At 44.8% G+C, this 22,428-nt stretch overlaps 1 protein-coding gene across 2 annotated transcripts in view; it reads right to left on the bottom strand.

Annotated features, from left to right (window-relative positions):
* Window positions 1-22,428, bottom strand: part of ATP9B (ATPase phospholipid transporting 9B) — a 2,296,170-nt gene that overhangs the window by 86,618 nt on the left and 2,187,124 nt on the right. For both annotated transcript variants that reach the window (XM_085605931.1, XM_085605930.1), the window contains exon 22: window positions 4,046-4,190. In XM_085605931.1, the coding sequence (XP_085462057.1) occupies window positions 4,046-4,190 (145 nt within the window). The remainder of the gene's footprint in view (window positions 1-4,045; window positions 4,191-22,428) is intronic.

Below are 22,428 nucleotides of genomic sequence, written 5' to 3'. Positions count from 1 at the left end.
TGCCGAAAAGAGCTGAAGGCCTAAAAATGGAGTGCATGGCCACATTAAGCTCCTTAAGTTGAGCAGGGGTTGCTGCGGCTCCAGTGAAGTCGGGGAAATTTGGAGTGGACCCAGCCTCCGACTCCGCTGGAGGAATGTGGGAGTGGGATCTAGCAGCATGAGATAAATGGAGAGAGGGCGAAGTGTGCTTCAACTTCTTCTACTTGTGCTTCTTTGACTTACCCAAGCTTTGCTAACGACGACTATGACTTCGAAGATGACCGTTTGCGAGACCGACTCCGTAACCGGGCCTTAGATCTCCCTCGAGACCATGAGTGACCCGGTGCCTTCTTGTGCTGCGCTGCTAGGAGCTTCATTTCTCGCTCCTGGATCACCTATGAATGCTTCGACCGACAGTCAGCACAGGCACTGGAGTCGTGGTCCTACCCCAGACAGACCAAGTGGGAATCAGAAACAGACACGTCTTTGGCACTCCCCACAAGGCTTAAAACCCATGGGTCTGTTAGGGGGCATGTCCCAGCACACCAGGAGAAAAGTGTTTCTGAAGCTGCTTCTTGTTACAGTTCTCACCCCAGGAACTAAAGGACAGGCTCTTACAATACAAGACTCTGCCACTCAAATGGCACACCATGGACCAGGATGCGCCGATCCCCTTCAGAGCCTGGAAAGGCCTGATCCTCTTTGCCCAGAAGATTGATATTGATTGGATTTCCCTGCTTTTACAAGTTGGGAAAATGTGAGTAATCTGTTGTTTCTATTTGATTGATTTGACTTCCCAAAATTACAAGAAGTTAAGAGGTTTAAAAAAAAAAATAACTTGTTGGAAATTGTCATGCTATGCATTCTTTTGCTCAACCTGTTTTTGTTGGTCATAGGACTCTGCTCCCTTTACGTCTTCTAACCAGTGGTAATGTGCTTGTGCTCTCTCCCTAAAGATGTTAAATTGGTATACACCAGATCAGTACATTTACTTTACTGGTAAGTCCCTAGTATATAGTACTATACGTACCCAAGGCCTGTAAATTAAATGCTACTAGTGGGCAGCAGCACTCATTGTGCCACCCACTAAGTAGCATTATAAAACATGCCTCCAGGCCTGCCCCTGCAGCCTGAGTAAACAGTTATATACTGCCATTTAACCCTAACAAAATAAATATTTTGCCAGGCCCAAACCTTCATTTCTAATACTTCTAAGTCACCACTACAGTAGCCTCTAAATGCCTATAGAGCTGGGTGCAAGAAATTTAAAAAGTAAGACATGTATATTTAATGTCTTACATGTTCTAGCAGTGCAAAACAGCAAAGCCAAAGTCCTTTTTCACTCTAGCAAGACTGACTCTCCCATAGGAAGATACTAGGTCACATTACAACAACTTAGAATGCTTAGTTTCAGTTTTAGATTAACTATAAATAATATTCAAGGACTCATTTTAATAGTAATTTATACTCCAACTTAATGGTCAAGTCAGATTTTATATTACTATCTTACAAATTACACATTTAGAAAGTTGACATTTCTCTGCCTATGCTGAGGGGTCTTTCTGCTAGTGTCCAGTGTTATCTGACAGATGAATGGCTCCCATGTGGGGAGATGAAGACTGCTTCCAGACAGGGGACAAAAGGCTTAGGGTGGAGAGGTGTTTTCCTCATTGAGCAGGATGGCCTGGGGGACTGTGCCCATCCCATTCATGGGCTTCAAAAGATGCCTACCCTGGCACTGGCAGATGTAGTTCATACCTAGGCCTGCTTCCCTTTCCCTGCCTACTCGGCTTGGCTACAAGAGGGAGCTGACCCAGGACTGGTTTCGAATGACAAGTGATGGTTTAGCTATAGTCATAGCCACACCTCTGGGTGGGCATGGATTTGGGTAGCGTGGGGCACTGTGCTGTAAAACACACCGTGCTGTTAAAGTGGGTAGGGTCTCCCCCGGGAACTTTTACTCAATTGGTTAGGGAGTGGCCAAGAGATTCCCCCACCCACAGGCTGGCACTGGGCATAAAAGCAGACCAAACAGTCCTACTGGGCCTGTGAAGAATTAGGAAGAGGACTGTCCTGCAGGCTGAAGAGCAGGAAGGAAGACTGGACATGCTTGCCTTGAATTCCAAGTGACTCCAAGGGTTAGTTGGCTGACCTGTTTGAGCTACAGGGACACAATAAGTTTTCAGAGGACTTTTCTAGCAACTGTCAACCTAGCCAGTACCCTCTGGACCTGCCATGGACCTGCTGCTGGCCTCTGCTGGAGTGAGTCCTAAAACCCAAAGTGGTATCCCCAGTTCCTGGACCTTTGGCTGGTGTTAAAAGTGTACACTTCCTGACCAAACTGCAAAAGATGGGGGGTAGAAACAATATGCCAACATTTCCTCCAGAGAACCAGTGGGAAACCAGGACGGCCATCAAGCTGAAGCTGTTAAATCGCTTGTCGGATTCCACTTGCTGGTTTACCCCGCTGAAGTATATCTGTAGTCCAGGAAAGTTTTCAAGTCCGAACATAGAAGGCTTCATCGGAACCCACACTGATCATCAATCTGACAATATAAAGGCCTTCCTGGGCACAGACATCTGACTTCGTCCATTTGGAGCTTTCTCACCTTCGTAGACAACCATGCCGGGGCTTTGCTCTTTTGCAACGTGCCGTCATCAAGCCCTGCTTTGGACCCAGCTTTCCCCGCAGACTACTTGTTGATGACCAGTTTTCCTCAAGACAAATTTCTAAGTCAGAAGGTAAACTTTCCCCCAGGATGAAGCTGGTCCCTGCATCAGACCTGCGCTCCATTACGTGCAGCCTTAACGTTTAGCTTTTTGGTGCTATTTTTAATTCTTTTTTTTTTTCTATAACACATTTTATTAGGTTTTTTCTTTTTCCTCAGCAATTAACATCCATTACCAAGTAAACAATTGGTGCTATTTTTAATTCAAAGTTCAAAAATTCATATCTCTAATTCTACATACTGGATTTTTGTCATTTTGGTGTACATTTTTTTCTTTTCATTTACTCTAGTCTTATAAATCAGTCTGAGATTTTACTAGTGTTGCGTTTTCACTTTACTACTGTCTGAGTACTGCATACAAGCATTACACATTGCCAGTAAGTTAACCCTGACTGCTTTTGTGCCACGCTATGAGAAGGTTAAGCACAGGTTTATTTAGCCACTTTTTGGTTCACCCTGCCAAAGATTGCAATTATTAATTGAGGTGGGTTCTTATACCCTTCAACTAAAACTCCAATTTCTCACAGAATTTTACATGCATTTTTACAGAAACTAAGCATTTTAACAGTAAACGCAATCATAGGCAGCTATCCCATTTTAGACAGCACATTCAGACACAAGGTTCAGAAGCTTACAGAAAAGATATCTGTTATTAACTCCCTCAAGAAGCACATGATCATTTGTGCTTTTGCATTTCATTACAGGTGAAAGTGTTCCAACTTTCTTTTGCATTTCTGGGCTATAAATAATGGGGTTTTCCGATAAAATACATCTATTCATTAATAATTCTAATACACAAAGATGTTTTTTTTAAATGTTGTTTCATTTTTTTGCTTGGTTTTATAAACTGAGGCATAAAATCTATTGTGCAAGGACATGTGAAAATACAAGCAGTACACAATATATAAATTGACCTTTTACAAATACAAATCCTTGGACTGATACGATGTAAGCTTTGTACAATTAATTTGTAGTAAATGTGACACATCCTTTCCAGTAACTCATTTATTTATATCACCTACTCATCTGCCCTCAACTGCCAATGATGATTCTTTAACAAGAGAGATTTAGAAAGAGAATCCAGGAAATGTCTATATCTTTCATTACCAGGTAATAAACAAATGTCCTTTTTTATCAGGAATAGATTGAAAAATAATCACAAAATTTGGGTCTAAAACTTTAGGCAATCTTTTCAGGAACCGAGACCTGCAAAATAAATCCTCTGATTGCAAGCCAGCATATTATTTCACTTACTTTTCACAATAGCTGCAATCTACTGATTCTTGACACTGATCACAACATTGAAGTTAAGAAAGCAGAAGTTTGTTATTTCTTACCAATTGCACATGTACGTTTTCCTGTATGCTGTTGTAACAGTTTCACAATGTGGGCCTTCTGCGTGGGTGAACATCTGCAGCAGACTACAGCAGGACACTGGCAAGCTAGTTCAACAAATTCATGCTCATAATACTTCAGACAAACCTATGAGGAGGAAACATAAGATGAATAGTGGTTTTACTATTTTATGCTTTTAATCATCCTGTTTAGAAGCTTTTACTTTTTGTACTACCAGGTATTGCAATACTTGCTTTATTGATCTAGTGGTAAATGTTATTTCAACCCTACTGCTAAAGTCAATCTATGATTCAATTTTATATGGCACGTCTTTTAAAATACGATTGATACTGTTCAAAAAGTTCTTAAAAACCAAACCAAAACGGCCTATACTTAGCTTTTAACAGGCAGTACTTGTATAGAAATTGTGTTTTTCATTTTCATGAACATTTATTTTCTGAATTCAAGCAAATGTTTCTAATGTAGAAGAAATGTAAGGCAGCTGCCACAGCAAATCAGTCTTCTATGTTTAGCACTAGAGGTATCAACTGCTATTGCTGGTTCAACAATGCCTGCTATGTACTAAAACATAGTTAGTGCTTACAGGTGGTGGGTATTGCCAGGGTTCCCACACAGTGGGACAGGGCCCAATCATTGGTATACCATGTACCTAGCAAGTGGCTTCACCAATGGGCCACCTAGTATAAGATAAGTATTCCGAAAATGTAAAAGGTTTGTGCCAGAAGTAAGTACGTAAAATCCTAGGGTAAGGGAATCCCAAATTCTAGATTGGTGTTGTGGATGTAGGAAGTAGAATACTGAGTTTTTAGTATTTTCATCTTTACTCAAATGCAAGCGAACACAAGAACAGCCGACACATGTTTCGCCCAAAAGGCCAGCAGGCCAAGGGCTTTTTCAAGGCTGATTAAGAAAAGTAAGCATTAATAAATCAAAAAGATAGTAGTGAGATGGAATAGGCCGATACATAGTCGATAAACATATAGTAACATAGGGTCAAATGACAAGCGGAGGCCCGAGGGGAATGGGGTGATGTGCAAGTAAGGTGTAATAAAGTATGGTATGCAGTCACCATGAGGAAGGAAAGAAAAAGAAAATAAAAATAAAAATTAGGAAGGAATGAGACGAGAATGGAAAAGGAAAAAGGTTTAGGAAGAGTGGGGAGGAAGCGGGGTTTGGTGTACGTGTGGGTCAAGTACAAATAAAGAAAAATACGGTGTGCTTTCAAGTGCAGATTCAATACACAGAAGAGGATAGAGTAGCATGCACCAGTGATGGTAGATTCGATACATAAGGGAGTAACAATAAGAAGGAGAAAAAAGAGCAGGTTATAGAATTATTATACATGAATTAACACAAGAACAGCCAAAAACACAATAATGATACTCAAATTTCCAATGTCATCATGTTAATATGTGATAAGTATACATATTGTTGGTATTTATCCAGACTAACACAATTGTAGTGTTGAACACTGATGTTAAAATGCATGGGCTCTCAATGTAAGCATATAGAAAGAAAACCAACTAATTCGCCAGAAGGGTAAAAATATGCACATTAATAACAGGTAAGAAGGCATTAAATCACAACTTACTAAGATATGACAGCTTCTCTATGCAAAGGTCTAGAATCTGTGAAAGCAATAAGGCAAGAGGAAAGGGGAAAGGGATGAGGAAGGAAAGTAACCAATACAACAGAGGCATGAAATAACAGTAAGAGATATGCGGGTGCGCCTCTTAGATAGGAGTGATAGATCATGAAAAAAACTGGTTCAAAGAGAGGTGGCATATTTAATCTAGGAGAGTAAACCAGTCCATCACGAGAAAAATGAAGGATATGCCATGGGGGAGGTGCTGTAAGTGTGCGCACGAGAGCTATGTGATATATGCACATATATTTCATCACAAAAACATAAAGGATCAGCCATGGCGGGAGCTATGTGATATATGCGCGACAAAACAAGAGGAACAATAAAGTGGCAAGTTCAAATGTATAGAATGTGGCAAATACAGCAAAATCATAAAAGACCAGCAGCGATTGTGTAAGTGCGCCTCGTTAACAGGTGGCAAAGGCCGAAGGTGGGACATGGTTAACGGACGTATAATTAAAAGAAAAGACATAGAAAACAATCATAGCTTGATCCCAAAGAAGTAACATATCTACTAAAGGGACATCCTTGTGCTCGGGGAAGCTATGCGGTAAGCTGTAGAAATGCAAGAAGAACACAAAACGTCAGGGTATCAAGAACATGATGTAACACCTCGGGGATACCAGACTCTTCGTGCCCAATCCGGAGCAACAAGAATGACTTGGGGCCAGTTGTGCTTGATCTTCTTCAGCACTCTTAACAGAAGTGGTATAGGCGTATAGAAGACCGCAACTCCACTCGCGACAAAAAGCGTCGTGGAGTGAGTGCCGCCTTGGAAATTCCAAAGCGCAGAACTACTGACATTGTGCGTTCTCTTCGGTGAATAGATCTAACCAAGGCCCTCCCCACTGCTGAAAGAGACCCTGCACCACCTCCGAGTGAAGATGCCATTCGTGATCCATCATGCACCGCGACTGAGTTCGGCCGCCCTGGAATTCAATGAACTTGCTGGGTGTTGAACCACCAGGAATATGCCCTGATGTTACAGCCATGTCCAGAGGCGAAGGGCCTCTTGACACGGGGTCCAAGATCTCACCCGCCCTGTTTGTTGCAGTACCACATGGCGGTGGTGTTGTCCGTGAACACCTGCATTACTCGTCCCCGGACAGAGGGAAGGAATGCCTTCAGTGCAAGACGAATCGCCCAGAGCTCCAGAAGGTTGATGTAGACCATAGGCCTCAGATCTCTGCCTCTCCCATGTGGCTGCCCCATCCCAGAAGTGATGCATCTGTCACCACTGTGAACTCCGGTTGGGGAAGGGAGAGGGATCTGCCATTGACCCAATCCTGGTTCGTTAGCCACAACTGCAGTTGGTGTGTAGTGCCCACCAAAATCTAGACACAATCGGAAAGATTCCCCTGATGCTGTGCCCACTGGAACTTCATGTCCCACTGCAGAGCCTGCATATGCCACCTGGCATGATCCACCGGCAGGATGCAGGAGGCCATGAGGCCCAGCAACCCTTAGGGTCATTTTGACCGAAACCAGGGCTAGAGGCTGAAAAATTGGAATCATAGCCCGAATATCCCTGACTCGCCGCTTGGGAGATAGGCCCGAAAGTGCGTTGTGTCCAGAACCGCTCCGATGAAGAGGAGCTTCTGAGAGGGACTCAGGTGTGACTTTGGCACGTTGATAGAGAACCCCAGCGAATGCAGAAGGTCTGCCGTAGTCTGGAGGTCGGAGACGACAGCCTGGGGTAAGCCCGCCTTCAACAGCCAGTCGTTGAGATAGGGGAAGACTGGGACCCCTGATCTGCGCAGATGAGCTGTGACCACCGCCATCACTTTCGTGAACACCCGAGGGGCACCGGTAAGGCCAAAGGGGAGCACGGTGAACTGAAAATGCTTGTGGCCTTCCGTGAACCATAGGTAACACCTGTTGGCTGGCAGGACGGGGATGTGAAAATAGGCGTCCTGCAAGTCCAACGCTACCCTCTAGTCTCCAGGGTCAAGAGCAGACAGGACCTGAACCAGAGTCAACATCTTGAACTCCTCTTTCCGGAGGAAGCAGTTGACATTCCAGAGATCCAAGATAGGACGTAGGCCCTTGTCCTTCTAGGGCACCAGAAAGTAATGGGAATAACAACCACAAACTACTTCTGGGACAGGAACGCGCTTGATGGCTCCCTTGACCAAGAGAGCCGTAACTTCCTCTTGGAGAAGGGCCAGGTGATCCTCCAACATGCAATGGAATTGAGGTAGCATGGATGGAGGGGTAGTCTTGAAGGGGAGGGAATAGCCCCTTCAGATCATCTCCAAAACACACCTGTGCGACGTGATGTTTTGCCAGTGGGGGAGGAGATGTCGAATCCTGCCGTCCACTGGCAATTGATGGGCCTGAAAGGCTGGACTAGGAGGGCTTGGAGGCTGCTGCAGAGGGGGCGCTGGTGGACTGGCCCGCCCGCTGGCCCCCGGACCTACGGCAGTGTGATCCACGTCCCCAGTGGCGCAGAGGCTGGACAGCTTACGCAGGCCTGTGGCTCTGGGTGGAACGTGGCGGGGCACCCCTTCCGTAGCCACGAAAGGGGCGAAAAGCAGACAGCGATGGGCGGGAGGTGGAAGCAAGGCTTAAGGATCTGACCATAGTCCTAGAATCCTTAAAGCGTTAGGGCGCGCTGTCTGCCTTGTCACCAAACAGGCGACAGCCATCAAAGGGCATGTCCAAAAGCACTGCTTGGACATTACACAAGAAGCCAGTGGACCTCAACCAGGCGTAGCGTCTCAGTGCTACTGATGTGGAAATTGTCCAGCCCAGTGAGTCGGCGGTGTCCACTCCACACCGGATGGCGAACTTCACTGCATCTCTCCCTTCGGCAACGGCATGGGAGAGCATGGCCCAGGCCTCCTCCGGGAACTGTGGCAGCACCTGCGCACCCGTGTCCCACACCGAGTGGGATTAACGGCCCAATAGACATGCAGTGTTCACCGACTGCAGTCCCAAGCTGGAGGAAGAAAACATCTTCTTCCCAAGGTGGTCCAGCTTCTTAGATTCCCTATCAGGTGGTGGGTTAGGGAATGCACCTTTGGACTCTGGGGTAGGATGGAAGGAGAGGAAAATGGGGTCGCCCAAGGCCGGGCGGTGGCGTTGGGCAATCATCCTGTCCACAGGAGCGCCTGTGTTGGGCCTGGACCAAGTGCCGAAAAGGATGTCCGTAAGGGCCTCACTGAATGGCAGAAGGGGCTCCGAAGAGGCCGCTGTCGGCTAAAGTACCTCGGTCAGGAAGTTAGTCCTGACCGCCACCCTAGGAAGCTCAAGGTTTAGGGCCTCGGCTGCCCTATGCAACACCACTGCGTAAGACGCACCCTCCTCCGTAGCCGCGGCAGGGGGAGAAAGCATGCCAAGGTCTGGGGAGGTATCCAGACCACTTGCGTCACCCAACTCCTCTCTCCATTCTGGTTCCTCTAACTGGTCTGCAATAGGGTCCACAGACCCCGCCCAGTTCTCCTCACCCTCTCCTGGTAGCCACTCAGGGTAGTAAGAAATGTCAGGGGAAAACAGGGGTACAAAAGTACCGGTCCGCGCCGGTCCCGACGTCGGACGATGTCGGTCTAGCTCTGTGTCCTCAATGAGGGGGAGGCCGGGCCGACACTGGCTGGAGACACAACTGGTGTCGGAGGCGGCGGAGGTGACATCACTTGATTTGGCACAGGAGAAGGTGTCACGAGGTCGACCAACACCGATCCGGATCCAGGGCTGGATCCTTGGGAGCCCTGCGGCACTGGAGCCGAAGCCGCTGGCATTGAAGGCGTAGAGGCCCCAACCACGTCTGTGGGGCCCAAGGACGCTCAGGCGGAGTCGGACTGCCCAAAGATGAAGTGCAAGGCTTCGTAAAAGCTGCGAAGGCAAGGGCAGGGATCGCTCCGGCTCCCGGAAAGGGAGGGAAGGCCGAAGTCAGCCCAACAGTCTCCGCGGGCGGAGCCAGACGAGTACCTTCCGCTTCCCGCATCGCGTCAACCGACGGACTGGGAGAACGCGAAAATCGACGGTGCTTCTTCGCCTTCTTCTTGTGCTTCGACTTACCCAAAGACGAAGACTTTGATGACAATTGGTCCCGCGACCTCCCTCTCAACCGGGACCTCTAATGGCACGGAGCGGACTGCTGGTCTTTGAGAAGCTTTCGGGACCGCTCCTGCAAAGACTTGGGGTTCATGACCCGGCAGTCAGAGCATGACTTTGGGTCATGGTAGCGCTCCAGGCACCAAAGGCACACGAAGTGTGGGTCCGTGACGACATTAATTTGTTACAGGAGTCACAAGCCTTGAAGCCGGTCCGACGTGACATCAGGAGTCGATTAACTCAAAAAAAGTGTCGACAAAAGTCGCAAAAACTGAGTCAAAAAGTGACTCGCAGTACCGCTCTCTCTGGATCTGCGTTGGCTGGCACGGTAAAAGAAAGAACGGACGTCAGCGCACGAGGGCGGCATCTAAGTAGATACCGCTACATCATCCCGGCACACCGACGCCGACGACAAAACCATAGTCGACCGACGCCACCTATCGACGCGCAGGGGTAGTGCTACAAAAATATTTCTCCAGATCCAGTCTGACATCTGGGGGTAATTCTAAGGTACGGAATCTATAACTAATAGTTTCTTTCAGATAGGAATATATTTAGGAAAGTATTATTAAAAACAAAATAGACATCTAATCATGACATGCGACTGCTGGCACTGCCAATTACGGATTTTAGCCAAGCTTGGGCAAACCAAAATACAGGAGAGGCATGCCGTCTGTGTGATTATGAATGAGAGTCTTGGCTACACCTCCATGCTGTTGCCCGGCCCTAGCAACGGAAAGGAGGATCCTTCTCAGGTAACTATGCCTAAGAGAAAAAGCAAACACCTGCCTCGCGGCATCTGCTGTATGTCTCACACAAAAAGTATCTCACATCCTGGGCCGCTGTGGGAGATCTGTACAATCTATCAGGAGCGCCGTCTACTCCCGCTCTGCCATTGGTCCCTATTCCCGCTCAGTCCAAACGCTGATCCTGGATTACTTCAAACACAGGACCTTGAAAAAGCATAGATCAAGCCCAGGATGCAGCAGCAATGAGACGGGCGTCCTCCTCCGGGGACTGTTCTCAGCCAGCGGACAAAAGAATCTACGAGATTATGACCCTGTGTCTTCAGATGACTTACAACAGCTGCACGTAATCTGATACAAACCTGGCACACCAGCTCATGAATTAACAAAGCACTAGCACTTTGCATGAGAAACAGCTCTAAATGAGAGGAATGGTAACAAAAGCAGTCTTGGAACTCCGAACATCCTGGGTGGTGATACTCTCCCACGGCATTGGCCATGGTGAAACGGTCAAACGCAAACTTGTAAACAAGACCCGAGATGATTGCTGGCACCTAATAATCGCATTTTACTAACTTTTTACCCTTATATATTGCTCAAGAAAATGTTTTTCTTTCTTTGTAATGCAATGGTTTAGTTAACTTAAGCAAATGAACTTTTAATTCTAATCATGACATCAAAAAACAATGAAAAGCACAGTGGTCTATTATTTCAAAGAGAAAGAATGAATCAGCACAACACGGTGTATTTCTTAATTTATTATATTGCATTCAAAGAATAATGGTTACATTAAGGGTTCCAAATGAGGAAGTACTTTGAAAGCATTTATAACAGAACTGAAAAATTCTTGACATTTAGATTTTGCTAGTTATCAATGCACAATAGCTCATTTCCAGAAGTATACAGTGTGGAGACTGTCCTAGACATAGGAACAAAGTTTCCCAGGTTCATTCTTAACAGAAACTCAAAGGAAAATGGATTAGAGCGTTGATGTTTTGATCTCTTCCAGTGTAAATCTATGAGACCATCTTCAGAACGAGATGTTTCCTGTGAAGATCCAAGATCCCTTGGTACAAGAATCGTGACAATTCTGCAGAAGAAGTTCCTGCAGTCAAATTTATCGACACTAATTTTTATTTGATCTTCACATGAAACATCTTATAAACATTCTAAACAATAAATGCAGACAAAGATACCACATCAGGTAAAGTATTGTGACTAGATAAAATGTCTTGCAAAGTCTTCTATTCTACTACCCCCCCACCCCCAAGTGAAAGAGCTCCATATCTCTTCAACTATTTGTAACTGGTCATTCAGTTAATTTATCACTCGTTCATTTGATGCCATTGTCATCATGTCTTCGTCCTGTTCTCGATTTCCAGTGTCTTAAGATGCAGATAGTAAACAATGCTAGAGCAGAGTCAATCCATGGATTCTGATTATTATTTATACCATTAATATCTTGTGTGTCATAAAGTAGTGCCATCTCTATCAACAGTATAATATCCAGATCACTTAATTCTTTCAACTGCCTCCATATAAAAGTCCAGAAAGTCTGCAGGTTTGGTTATGGCAGCAGCGCATGCAACATATCTGCTCCTGCCTCACTGCATCTCCAACAGTTCACGTTAAGCAGCAGCTTTGCCCCCTATAATTTGTATGTTGACCAACACCGGTCATGGATGATTTCAAAGTAGCTAAATTTCAGGTGTGCATCAGAGAGACTCTTATCAAGAGTGACTAAAAGATCGGACCAATCAGATTCAGTGTAGGTTTTCTGAATATATGTGATATTGATTTGTATAGCGCACTAATCAGTTGACAGGGCATCCAAGCCCTTGGGCAAGGTGTGTGGTCCCCAGGTGCTTATATGAAGAGCCAGGTCTTCAGCTTCTGGTGGAACTCAAAAAGAGAAGAGGAGGCTCTGATGTGTTGAGGGAGGTCATTCCATGTCTTAGGTGCGATGTAAGATCATGAGCTCCATATGCGCAGTTGGACACAGACCTAATGAAATCATAAGTGCAGTGTGCAGATGTTTCAGATTTGAGATCTTATTAATGGACCCTGTGAGACCATTAAGGAGAATGGGGAGTAGGGTGGTTCAGTAAGGAATCTGCCTTTAAATAGAGTCTCTACCATAATAGGCATTACTGAAGGTAAGTACCTTGTTTGTCTCATAGAGACTCCTAACTGCAGATTGCTAAACTTGTGTCTGATTCACAAAAGGCCTTTGGAATCTCCACAATGAGAATTCACATTGCAGAGATTCCGCCCTGAGTGCGGAGATTCCCCCATGATTGTGGGGCGTCGCCCATGACTGTGGGGCGTCCGCCATGAGTGCAGAGGCCCTTTGTGAATCAGGCCCATGTGAATAGATACAAAAGCAGTACCTCTGTAGTTGGCAGGTCTGTGGAGTGACTCAATCCAGGAAATCCGGCGGAGCAAATCAGGTGAAGTGCCAATCCTACCGGATGTGGTTATCAAGGCAGTAGTGCTTTATGATCTCAAATGTCCACGACTGGAACACCACGAGCCAGCACAGTGGTAGCAGCCTTTGGTCTGGTGGAGTGAGCACATAATACTTCTGGGGGCTGCTTATGAACTAGCTCATATTAGACCTTTATGCATAGGACAATCCTTCGGGAAATGGTCCTCTTCTGTAACGCTTTTCTCATTTTCCCTCTGGAAAAGCCAACGAAAAGTTGGTCTTCTGCCGATATTCTCTGGTTTGATCGATGTAAAAAAAACTAAAAGCCCTCATAGGAACAAGTTGGTGAAGATGTTCCTTCTCCATAGAGGAGTGAGGTCGAGCATAGAAGGTGGCCAGAGTAATGGATTGCCCTATGCAGTGGGTGTAATCACCTTCGTCAGAAAGATGTCTTTGTCCGAAAAGAATGAAGTGTATGGTTGTGGGACACAAAATGCCTGGATTGGTCGCAGATGTGGGTGCGACAAGGAACATTGTCTTGATGGTCAAGAAATAAAAGGGGCAACTGTTCATAGATTCAAATGGTGTGCACATTAGGTGAGTGAGAACCAAACTAAGGCCCCACTGCTGAATCACAAAAGGTGTTGTTGGGAACATGTAGGTCAGTCCCTTCACAAACTGCATCACAAAAGGTGACTTAAAGAGGGATGGCTGATCCGCTAACCATAAAAAGCCGAACAGGACAACAAGTACCTTTTAACTATGGCCACAGAAGGGCCTTACTGGGCCAATGAAAGACAAAACAGAAGGATGTGTGACAAGCTCGCTTGTAAGGGTTGAGCTTGACAGAGCAAACATTTGGCAACAAACTTCTCCCAGCACCTTTAATATACAGACTTAGTGGAGGGGAACCTGACTGCCAAAAATACACCAACCGCTTCGTAAGGAAGATCGAAAGCCATCAACCGTCACCTCTTTATTTCCATGCACAGAGGTGTAGATAATGCAGGTTAGGCTGCAGGACTAAGCTATGCCAGTGCAACAGAAGGTTCTCCTGCAGGGGCAGCTGAGCTTGAGGAGAAAAGCTCATGGCCAGAAGTTCTGGTACTACACTTGCCTCGCCCAGTACTGCGGCACTAGAATGACTTGGACCCGGTTTTTCCTCATCTTTCTCAGCATTCTAGCCAAGAGAGGGAAGTCGGGAAAGGCATACAGCAGTCCTGCTCCACAATGCAGATGTGTTGTTTCACACGTACTGGCCAATAGTGAGAACCCCGGCTGCACTGCGTATGCATTTACTAGTGTTCTAGTGGTGCATGATCTGCCCCTTTCTGCAAATCGGGTATCTGGTTGGCTTGAGCCAGGAGTGTCGATGGGACACAACGTTGTTGGAAGGCCGATTGCATTCTCAGAAGAGAGGCCAGATGGTGAAAGGCATCGAGAGAGGCTGGAGGACGCAAAGTGCGGGCGAGAGTGGCGAAGAGTGCTGAGTCTGGATTTGAAAGAGAAATAGTGCTGCAAGTGTGGTCAGAGGGAGGAGAGCAGTGCCGTCCCACTAACAATGGTCAAGAGCACCCAAGGGAAGGCACGTTGAATGAGGCAGCCGTGCCTCTGTTCAGGGGTTATGGCTTCATGCAAGTACTGCGAGCAAGCACACACACCCTGTGTTACTGGCTTGCTGTGCCTGCGTACTTGGTGGGGTTGTAGTCTATATACGGCTGGTACTCAACAGTTACGCTGTAAGTTAACCTGTTGGGGCATACTTTCGTTTGCATGTCCTCATGCATGAAGTTCTAACATGTGGTTGAAGGATTTTTCCCCTTGGTTTTCTGTAGATTTTGAGACATGAAACTGGTGGCGCGTGAAGTGTCACATTGAGGTTGACACACTTTGAGAAACACACTGTGGTGTTTAATGGCGATGGGCTCATAGAGATATTGTTAAGTAGATGCTAATGGCCTTGTGCTTTTGCTTTCCTGAGGTGCTGGTTCTACTCAGAGGAAGAAGACAGAGAGTAAGACCTAAGGAGGAAACCCATAACAGCAGAGACTTTGTGGAATGAACTTTGTTTATTCTTATCCATTTTCGTTAATCATGGATGTGTGACAAATAAATAAAATGGTATTACGGATTGGTCTGGGCTTGTATTTCTTGCCCTGTAACAACCACTTGGCTGCCAAAATGGCACCAACCACCTTCGAAGGAAGACTGAAAGCCATCAACTGTCGCCGCTTAATCTCCGTGTATGGAGTGTAGATCATGCAGGTTTGGGTGCAGGACTAAGCTATGCTGTTGCGGCAGAAGGTACTCTTGAAGGGGCAGCTGAATTTGAGGTTAAATTCTCATGGCCAGAAGTTCCGGTACTATAGTCTTCTCGTACAGTACAGCACCACTAGGATGACTTGGGCCTAGTTTTTCCTCATCTTTTTCAGAATTCTGGCCAGGAGAGGGAAAAGAGGAAAGGCATGCAGTAGTCCTGCTCCCCAATGCAGATGGAAGGAATGCATATGGAAGGAATCTACTAAGAGGACTGCCTTGGGAACTCCAATGATTAAAGGTTTGACATTTCGGGTTCTCTGTGGTGGCGAATAGATTGAGCCAGGGATCACCGCATTGTTGGAGGACGCCCAGTGCCACCTCTGAGTTTAACTGCAGTTCGTGATCTATGAGGGATGGGTGGCTGAGTTTGTCCTCGATGGCTTTTAAAAAACCTGCAAGGTGTTGGCCAATCAGAGTGCTACTCTGAGCGTTCAGCTACTTCCCGAGGTGCAGAGTAACCTGGCACAGGAGCCATGACCCCACTCTGCCCTGTTTGTTGCAGTACCACATGACGAATGAGAGGCTTGTGAGAACCTCCACCAGTTCCCTTTGATGTTGATGTTTGGGATGGATTACTTCAGTGCCAAGCAAATTGCTTGCAACACCAACAAGTTGATGAGGAAACAAACTTCCGCTGGGGATCAGAATACTTTGCTCTCCACCTCTCCTCCCAGATGAACCCCTCCCCACAAATCAGAAACAATGCATTTGTCAAGACCGTTAGCTTTGGGTGGGGTAGGGAGAGTGGTCTGCCATCTGCCCAATTGTGGTTGGGCAGCCAACATTGCAGATCTTTTGCAGCCTCCTTTAGCACCTGGATTGAGTCTGACTTCAGATCCCACTGTAGATCCGGCATGTGCCAGCTAGCATGGTTCACAAGCAAGATGCATAAGGCCAAGAAGCCGCACTCACTTAGACCCAGGTCAAGGGTTGAAACATCAGGATCATAGCCCGAACAACCTGAGCTCGTTGAGGCGGATGAAAAGCTCAGAAAAGCACCAGATCCAGGATGGATCCATTGTAAGGATGCACTGTGAAAGAGTAAGGTGTGACTTCGACATACTGATGGAAAAACCCAGCAATGTTAATAAGGCAACCTTCGACCGGTTGATAATTGTTTCAGGCGAGTCCGCTTTCATTAGCCAGTTGTCGAGGTATGGGAAGACCGGTAGTCCCAACCTCCACAGTTGTGCTGCAACCACCACAATCACCTTTGTAAACACCCAAGGTGTACTGGTCAGGCCAAAGGGGAGCAAAGAGAACTGAAAGTGCTCTTAGCCCACCTGATTCCTCATTTAACGCCTGTAGGACTGCAGGACGGCGATGTGAAAATGTGTCCTCCAAGTCAAGTACTCCTATCCAGTCTCCTGAATCCATGGCAGACAGAACTTGGTCAGGGTGAGCATTTTTCACTTGTCCTTTCGAGAAAAGAAGTTCAGAGGGCAGAAATCTAGGATGGGATGAAGGCCTCCATCTTTTTCTAGCACCAGAAAGTAACAGGAGCAACAACCAGTCTCAATGTCTGGTTCGGACACCCTCTCTTTCGCTTCCTTAGCCAAGAGAACTTTCACTTCTTCACAGAGTATGGACAAGTGATCTTCCCAGAGATGTTGCAGTGTGGATGACATGTCCGAGTAAAAGATAGAAAGGGTAGGGAGTATCCATGTTTCATGATCAGAAGGACTCATTGATCTGATGTGATGCTCCGCCATCCGGGGAGGGGGGGGTGAATGTTAACTCTACCTCCTACCGGGCGATCATGGTCTGCCAAGCTCAAATTAATTTTGCTGTGGGGTTAGGACGAAGGGTCTAGGTGGAACGTTGCCCTGGGGGCCTGAGTGTTGTCAGCTAACTATCCGACCTTGCCCAGAGTGCTGTTGGCTAACTACCCTGTCTCACCCTTGAAAGCACAGGGAGGCCTGCTGTTGCTGGAGCGGGTATTGGCCTTCACTCTGCTGATAACCCTTCCAAAGCAACAAAAAGGGGATTGCTGTGGGGGAACTCCCTAACAAGGAGCAAGGCCCAGAAAGCGAACGGAGGCCTTGCTCTCCTTGAATTACTCAAGAGTCGAGTTAGGCTCCGACCTGAAAAGTTTTGAACCATGGAACGGCAGATCCATCAAGGATTGCTGAACGTCCAATGAAAAGTCTGCCGAGAGAATCCAGGCGATCTACCTAAGCTCTACCCAAGCAGTCGGTGTGTTCAGTTTCAAAGAAATTTTTATTACAGCTTGGCCATTGAGGATCGGATGCCGAGTGTATGTCTTAAATCCTCTAGAACAGCAGGCAAGGTGTCGGCCACATTGTCCCACAAGATTTGCGGACACCTCCCAAGAATAAAAAAAAACTGTTTGATCGTAAGGCAAGCCTGGCACTAGAAAAAATGACTTCGCAAAGTTCTCCATGCACTTGTATTCCCTGTCATGAGGGCATCTTGATGATGCCTGAACCACTAGGCTCTCCAGGTTAGGATGTTGCACTAATAAGTTTGGGTCCCCAGGAGCAGGCCTGTGCTGCCTTGCTACCTGCTGATCAACTGGCGGAGAAGATTCTGGCATAACCTCATTGAAAAGCAGCACATGTTCCTGAGTTGTGTCTGCTGGGTTGAGGACTTCAGTTAAAATATTAGTTTGAACTTCATACATGGGCAGTGTTAAATCAAGTACTTCTGCTGGCCTGCAAATTAAAGTGGCAAAAGATACAGATATCTCAGTGGCCATCAGTTTTGGGGAATTGAGTCCTAAATCAGGGAAGGTGTCCAATCATCCAATATCCTGTAGAGTCTTCAAAAATATTGGGCTCCTCATAAAAGTCCCTATTGTTGTCATCATCTTCATAGTAGTTACGCCAATGTGAGTCGGTGGCGCCATACTCAATGATAATGTTGACCCCAGACGGGGCGACTGGCATTGAGGAGAATCTGTCAACAGGCCTCCGATAGGCTGACACCCCGGATACTCAGTTCCTTATGTCGCTCCCGCAAGATGCAATGGGTTACTAGGAATTCCCCCAGCAGCCTCTCTTAGCTGGCAGAGTTCATTTGCTATAGCAGTCCACTTGACGGGAAGTTGAAGTGGAACCACTGCTGGAGTATATTCCAAGGAGCAGTATTGCAGTCTAGAAGAACCTGGTGCATCACACAACTCCGAAAGGTGTGAGTAGTTGAACGCCAAAGAGCCATTCTTAGACTTTTTTTGAGGGACTTGTGTGATTTACGTGAGTTACCTGAACTCTTGGACTTTGATGTGGAGAGGTTTCGACAATGACCTCGCGGAGCGAGAGTGTGATTGCACCTTTAACTTTGATTGGGACCAAGATCACTTCCGAAACTTCCTTTGGAGTTTAGCAATGGTGAGTTTGACTTTTCGATCTCCGATCGCTTCTAGATTCACTTTCCCGCATCAGAAGCATTACTTAGGCTCTTGCGAGGTGCTAAAGCACCCAAGGCAGACATCGTGGGTGTCCATCACTGACATCTGCCAGTGACATGGCTTAAAATAAGTGGGCAACAGGGCACATCGGAACATTGAGAACAATTTTGGCAGCTATCCCTGGGGGAAAAAAGTCTGTTAGAGGCAGCACTGCTAACTCCAGATCTAAGTCAGAAGGTGGAGAAAGAAAGGAACTGAAGTCAGATCATGGGGGTGGCAGTCTTATAGTGGCCCAGATGTCACATCCAGAACGTATTGACCCGATGTGGAGCCACACAACACAAACTGTGGACACGCAAGGGAATTCCTTAAAGTTTCCAGATCCAGTCCGGTGCCTGGGGAAATTCACAAGGTGAGCAATCTACAGTTAGACGCCTCTATCAAAAGCAGCATTGTTCTGAAGAAGAGCCTGCACATTCAGGATACCATTTTGACAGAGGATTTCATGCATCAATGACAAGACCAATCAACACCCTTGAAGAATGGGGTTATCCTTGCAGCTTGCAGGTAAGTAGCAAACATGCAAGACCTGTCGGCCTGTAATACCAGACTGCAGGTGTCATTCTATGATCACCCAATCTGGAGTTTCCAAATCTGTTGATCTCCTCCCTCCTCTGTGCCTTGTTTGTAGGAGGGTCAGGAGGAAAGTAGCCCCTCCCCTTCTATAAGAAAACTCTTCCATTCTTCCTTGATGAGATATTAGTGTGCTACGAATGTATAGCACACAATGAAGCCATTGCATTCTACTGTTTTGTTTCCAGTGGTAATTATCCCCCTGAAAAGATGAAAAAGGCGGCTCCCTAAATCACTGATAGTCACTGCGCTAGAAAATCATGCACCTCTTTGGCATTCATGGTTCTGGTTGCTCTCTCATGAGGCAGTGAGGACATGCTTCATAAGTCCAGCTGGTACTTTCCTGGCTTAGGAAGTGGCATTAAATACTGACTCCCAGTCCTGTCTGGTACTGTCAGGGTACCCAAATGGAGATCTTTTTTATAAGCAGTCCATTTTCAGATTAGATAAAAAATGACCCACTCCTAAATTTCTTTCAAACAAAATATATTAATTTATTTGTGGATTTAATTCATCAGGTTTTTATGAAGTGACATTGAAGGACAACCAAATGATTTGATAATAAGAAACAGCCAACACGTGTTTCGAGGTAACTATCTTTTTCAAGGCTCAATTTATTTGAGTGTTATTGAATTCAGTCTTATTCTCTGTGTCAAATCCATTTATGCTTATAAGCAATTTGAAGGCAATCCATCAAATAGTATACATTAACTTTATCTTCATTCTCAGTAGCCAGTTTTTATTTCTCCCCAACAAGAAGTATAAGGAGATTGAACACCACAATCTGCAAAGTGATTCACTGGAAAGAGTTGTCACAAAGTGCCTAGACCAGGGATGTCTGACCCTATCATGGGTCAGTTACTATCCTACACTATAATGGTTATATCATCTACACAAATAGAGCTTGTAAGGTCCTTATTTCGGATGCACACATCAATACATCTGGATCACTTGATTTTGGATCTTGAAATAGGCTTATAAATTTATTCTTGAAATTAGTTTTGATGTATAGTTTGATTTCTTGATGGAAACTGGATTTTTGTTATGTGAATTGATTCATGGAACATGTATAATAATGATTCAAGAATTATGTGTTTTGTTTATACAAGAATTGATCTATGGAAGTTGTATGATTGTATTTAAAGAAACTTGCAATAATGAACAAGGCAATAAATTAGGAATTTGTACAATGTGTATGTCAGACTGCCCCAAATCTTTTAACGACTCTCTGCCGAAAGTAACACCTGGTTATGTACTTGCCTTAGCAGTTGGTATAAGTGCAACAGATGCATCTGTTGCAAATACGTACCAAATGGAATGAGTGTGTATACATGTGGTAAAACACAGCCTGTTTATCAAATTCAATGATTAATTGCAAGTTCACATTTGGTTTTTATATCATGCAGAGCATTTGTTCACAGGCCTTTTTAGGTACCTCTATTAGTTAGCATTGCAACACTTTTTGAATCTGGCAAAAGTGCATGATTTCAAGATGGCATGACCTAATGGCGGGTTTCTATATATCATTGTGAGTGGGATGATACCACACTGGTTGTTAACTTACTGTGGAAGGTACGTCTCTTCGAGCTTATCCATTGATTGTTGTAATAACAGCCTACTGAGGGCATAAATATCATGAGGATGTTTTCACTTAGTTGCACGTATAATTTTTGTATATTTTTCTGCAGAGAAAATGCTTTTGTTGCTGGCTAGATATTGCGGAAACAATGAATTTCAAAGATCCCCATGGATGAAAAGTGAAGTAGAATTCAAATCCACAATAGGATACATGAATGCAGTTAAGCTATATAATTTAAATTTAGTCATAGCAAACAAAAAGTGTATTTGAACTCATTTGGTTGGAAAATAGAAGTTTGAGCATTATTTTCTAATGTACGTTATGTGTCACTGGTTTCTTATGGGAAACTTATATGTTGTGACATTTTCCTTGTTTTTTTTACATGAGTCTTGTCACTGGAGGTATTTCTGAATATGTTTCATCTTATGCTTTTAAGATATATCCACATTTTGTAGGATGAAATTACAGGGCTCTAATGCCTTGACCTTTGAAAGAAATTATGTATGAAGATACAAGAAGGGACTTTGTATATATAAATCAGTGGTGGGTTTGTTAAGATGTGTATGGGGGTTCTCAGAGCTATTCAAACTGTGAGTAATTAGACAACAGCATTCTTCAATGTGCTTGTAGATGCATTCCTTACTGAAGACTTCTCCGACGAGAAGCTTCTAAGCTACTGGTAGCTGTTTAGCTACCTGTAAGTAGCTCTCTTGTGTGCAGTCAAGTGAACTAAATTACAAGCTTTTGCTTGGTTGAATTTACATATTTATTCTAAAACTGGAAAGCATGTATTTGAGACGAAAATGTGTGTGTATTTTCAGAACACATAAGTTGATGTTTGGGGAATAATGATTGAATTTCCAATATATATTTAAAACAGACTTTTGAGTGAAAAATGTATACAGTGTTGGGAATCACTTATTACTAATATTTTTAACATGATGCTAGTGGCATTGCAGCGATGACTGTTATGTGTTAGCCAAGTAGAGGCATTTGACATAGATAAAGCATTTTTTACATTCCTGCTGGTAACCCTGCCTGATGCACCGAGGTGATCACTGCTAGTACTCTTGCATATGGTGGTCATTAATTAAACCTTGTCTTATGTGGTTACTATACGATCTCTAATAATATTAGTAACTCAGGAAGCTTTCACTGAACATAAGTAGATCTTATTACAGAAAAGGTTGGAGACATCTGCTCTATTTTATTTGGTAATCCATTACACTGAGGAAGCTACATAATTCCCTTTATAATCTATCCTTTATACAATATTTTTTTATTTGATTAGCTATGTGCTTCATTAATTTTATTATTGTAACTCCTTGCATTGTGACATAAGTGATAGAATCAAAGATAGTTGATGAATTGTTTTTTACTATGTGCCCCTTTTCCTTGTAAACCAATTGTAGCAAAGAGGGTATACCACAAGCTTAAAATATTATTGGGATTAAGTGATCAAGAAAATAAGAGTACAAATTGTATAAACATGTGAATTCTTAAATTATTAGACAAAGTTAAATATTAAGATGGAGGCCAATGCTGTTTGTAGTTGACAGTCATATTCTGTCCATATATACAAATTTAA

Source organism: Triturus cristatus, chromosome 5_1, assembly GCF_964204655.1.
Source record: "Triturus cristatus chromosome 5_1, aTriCri1.1, whole genome shotgun sequence".
Classification (NCBI taxonomy): domain Eukaryota; kingdom Metazoa; phylum Chordata; class Amphibia; order Caudata; family Salamandridae; genus Triturus; species Triturus cristatus.
The sequence above is the reverse complement of the archived record's forward strand: the minus strand, read 5'-3'. Positions and strand labels throughout refer to the sequence as shown.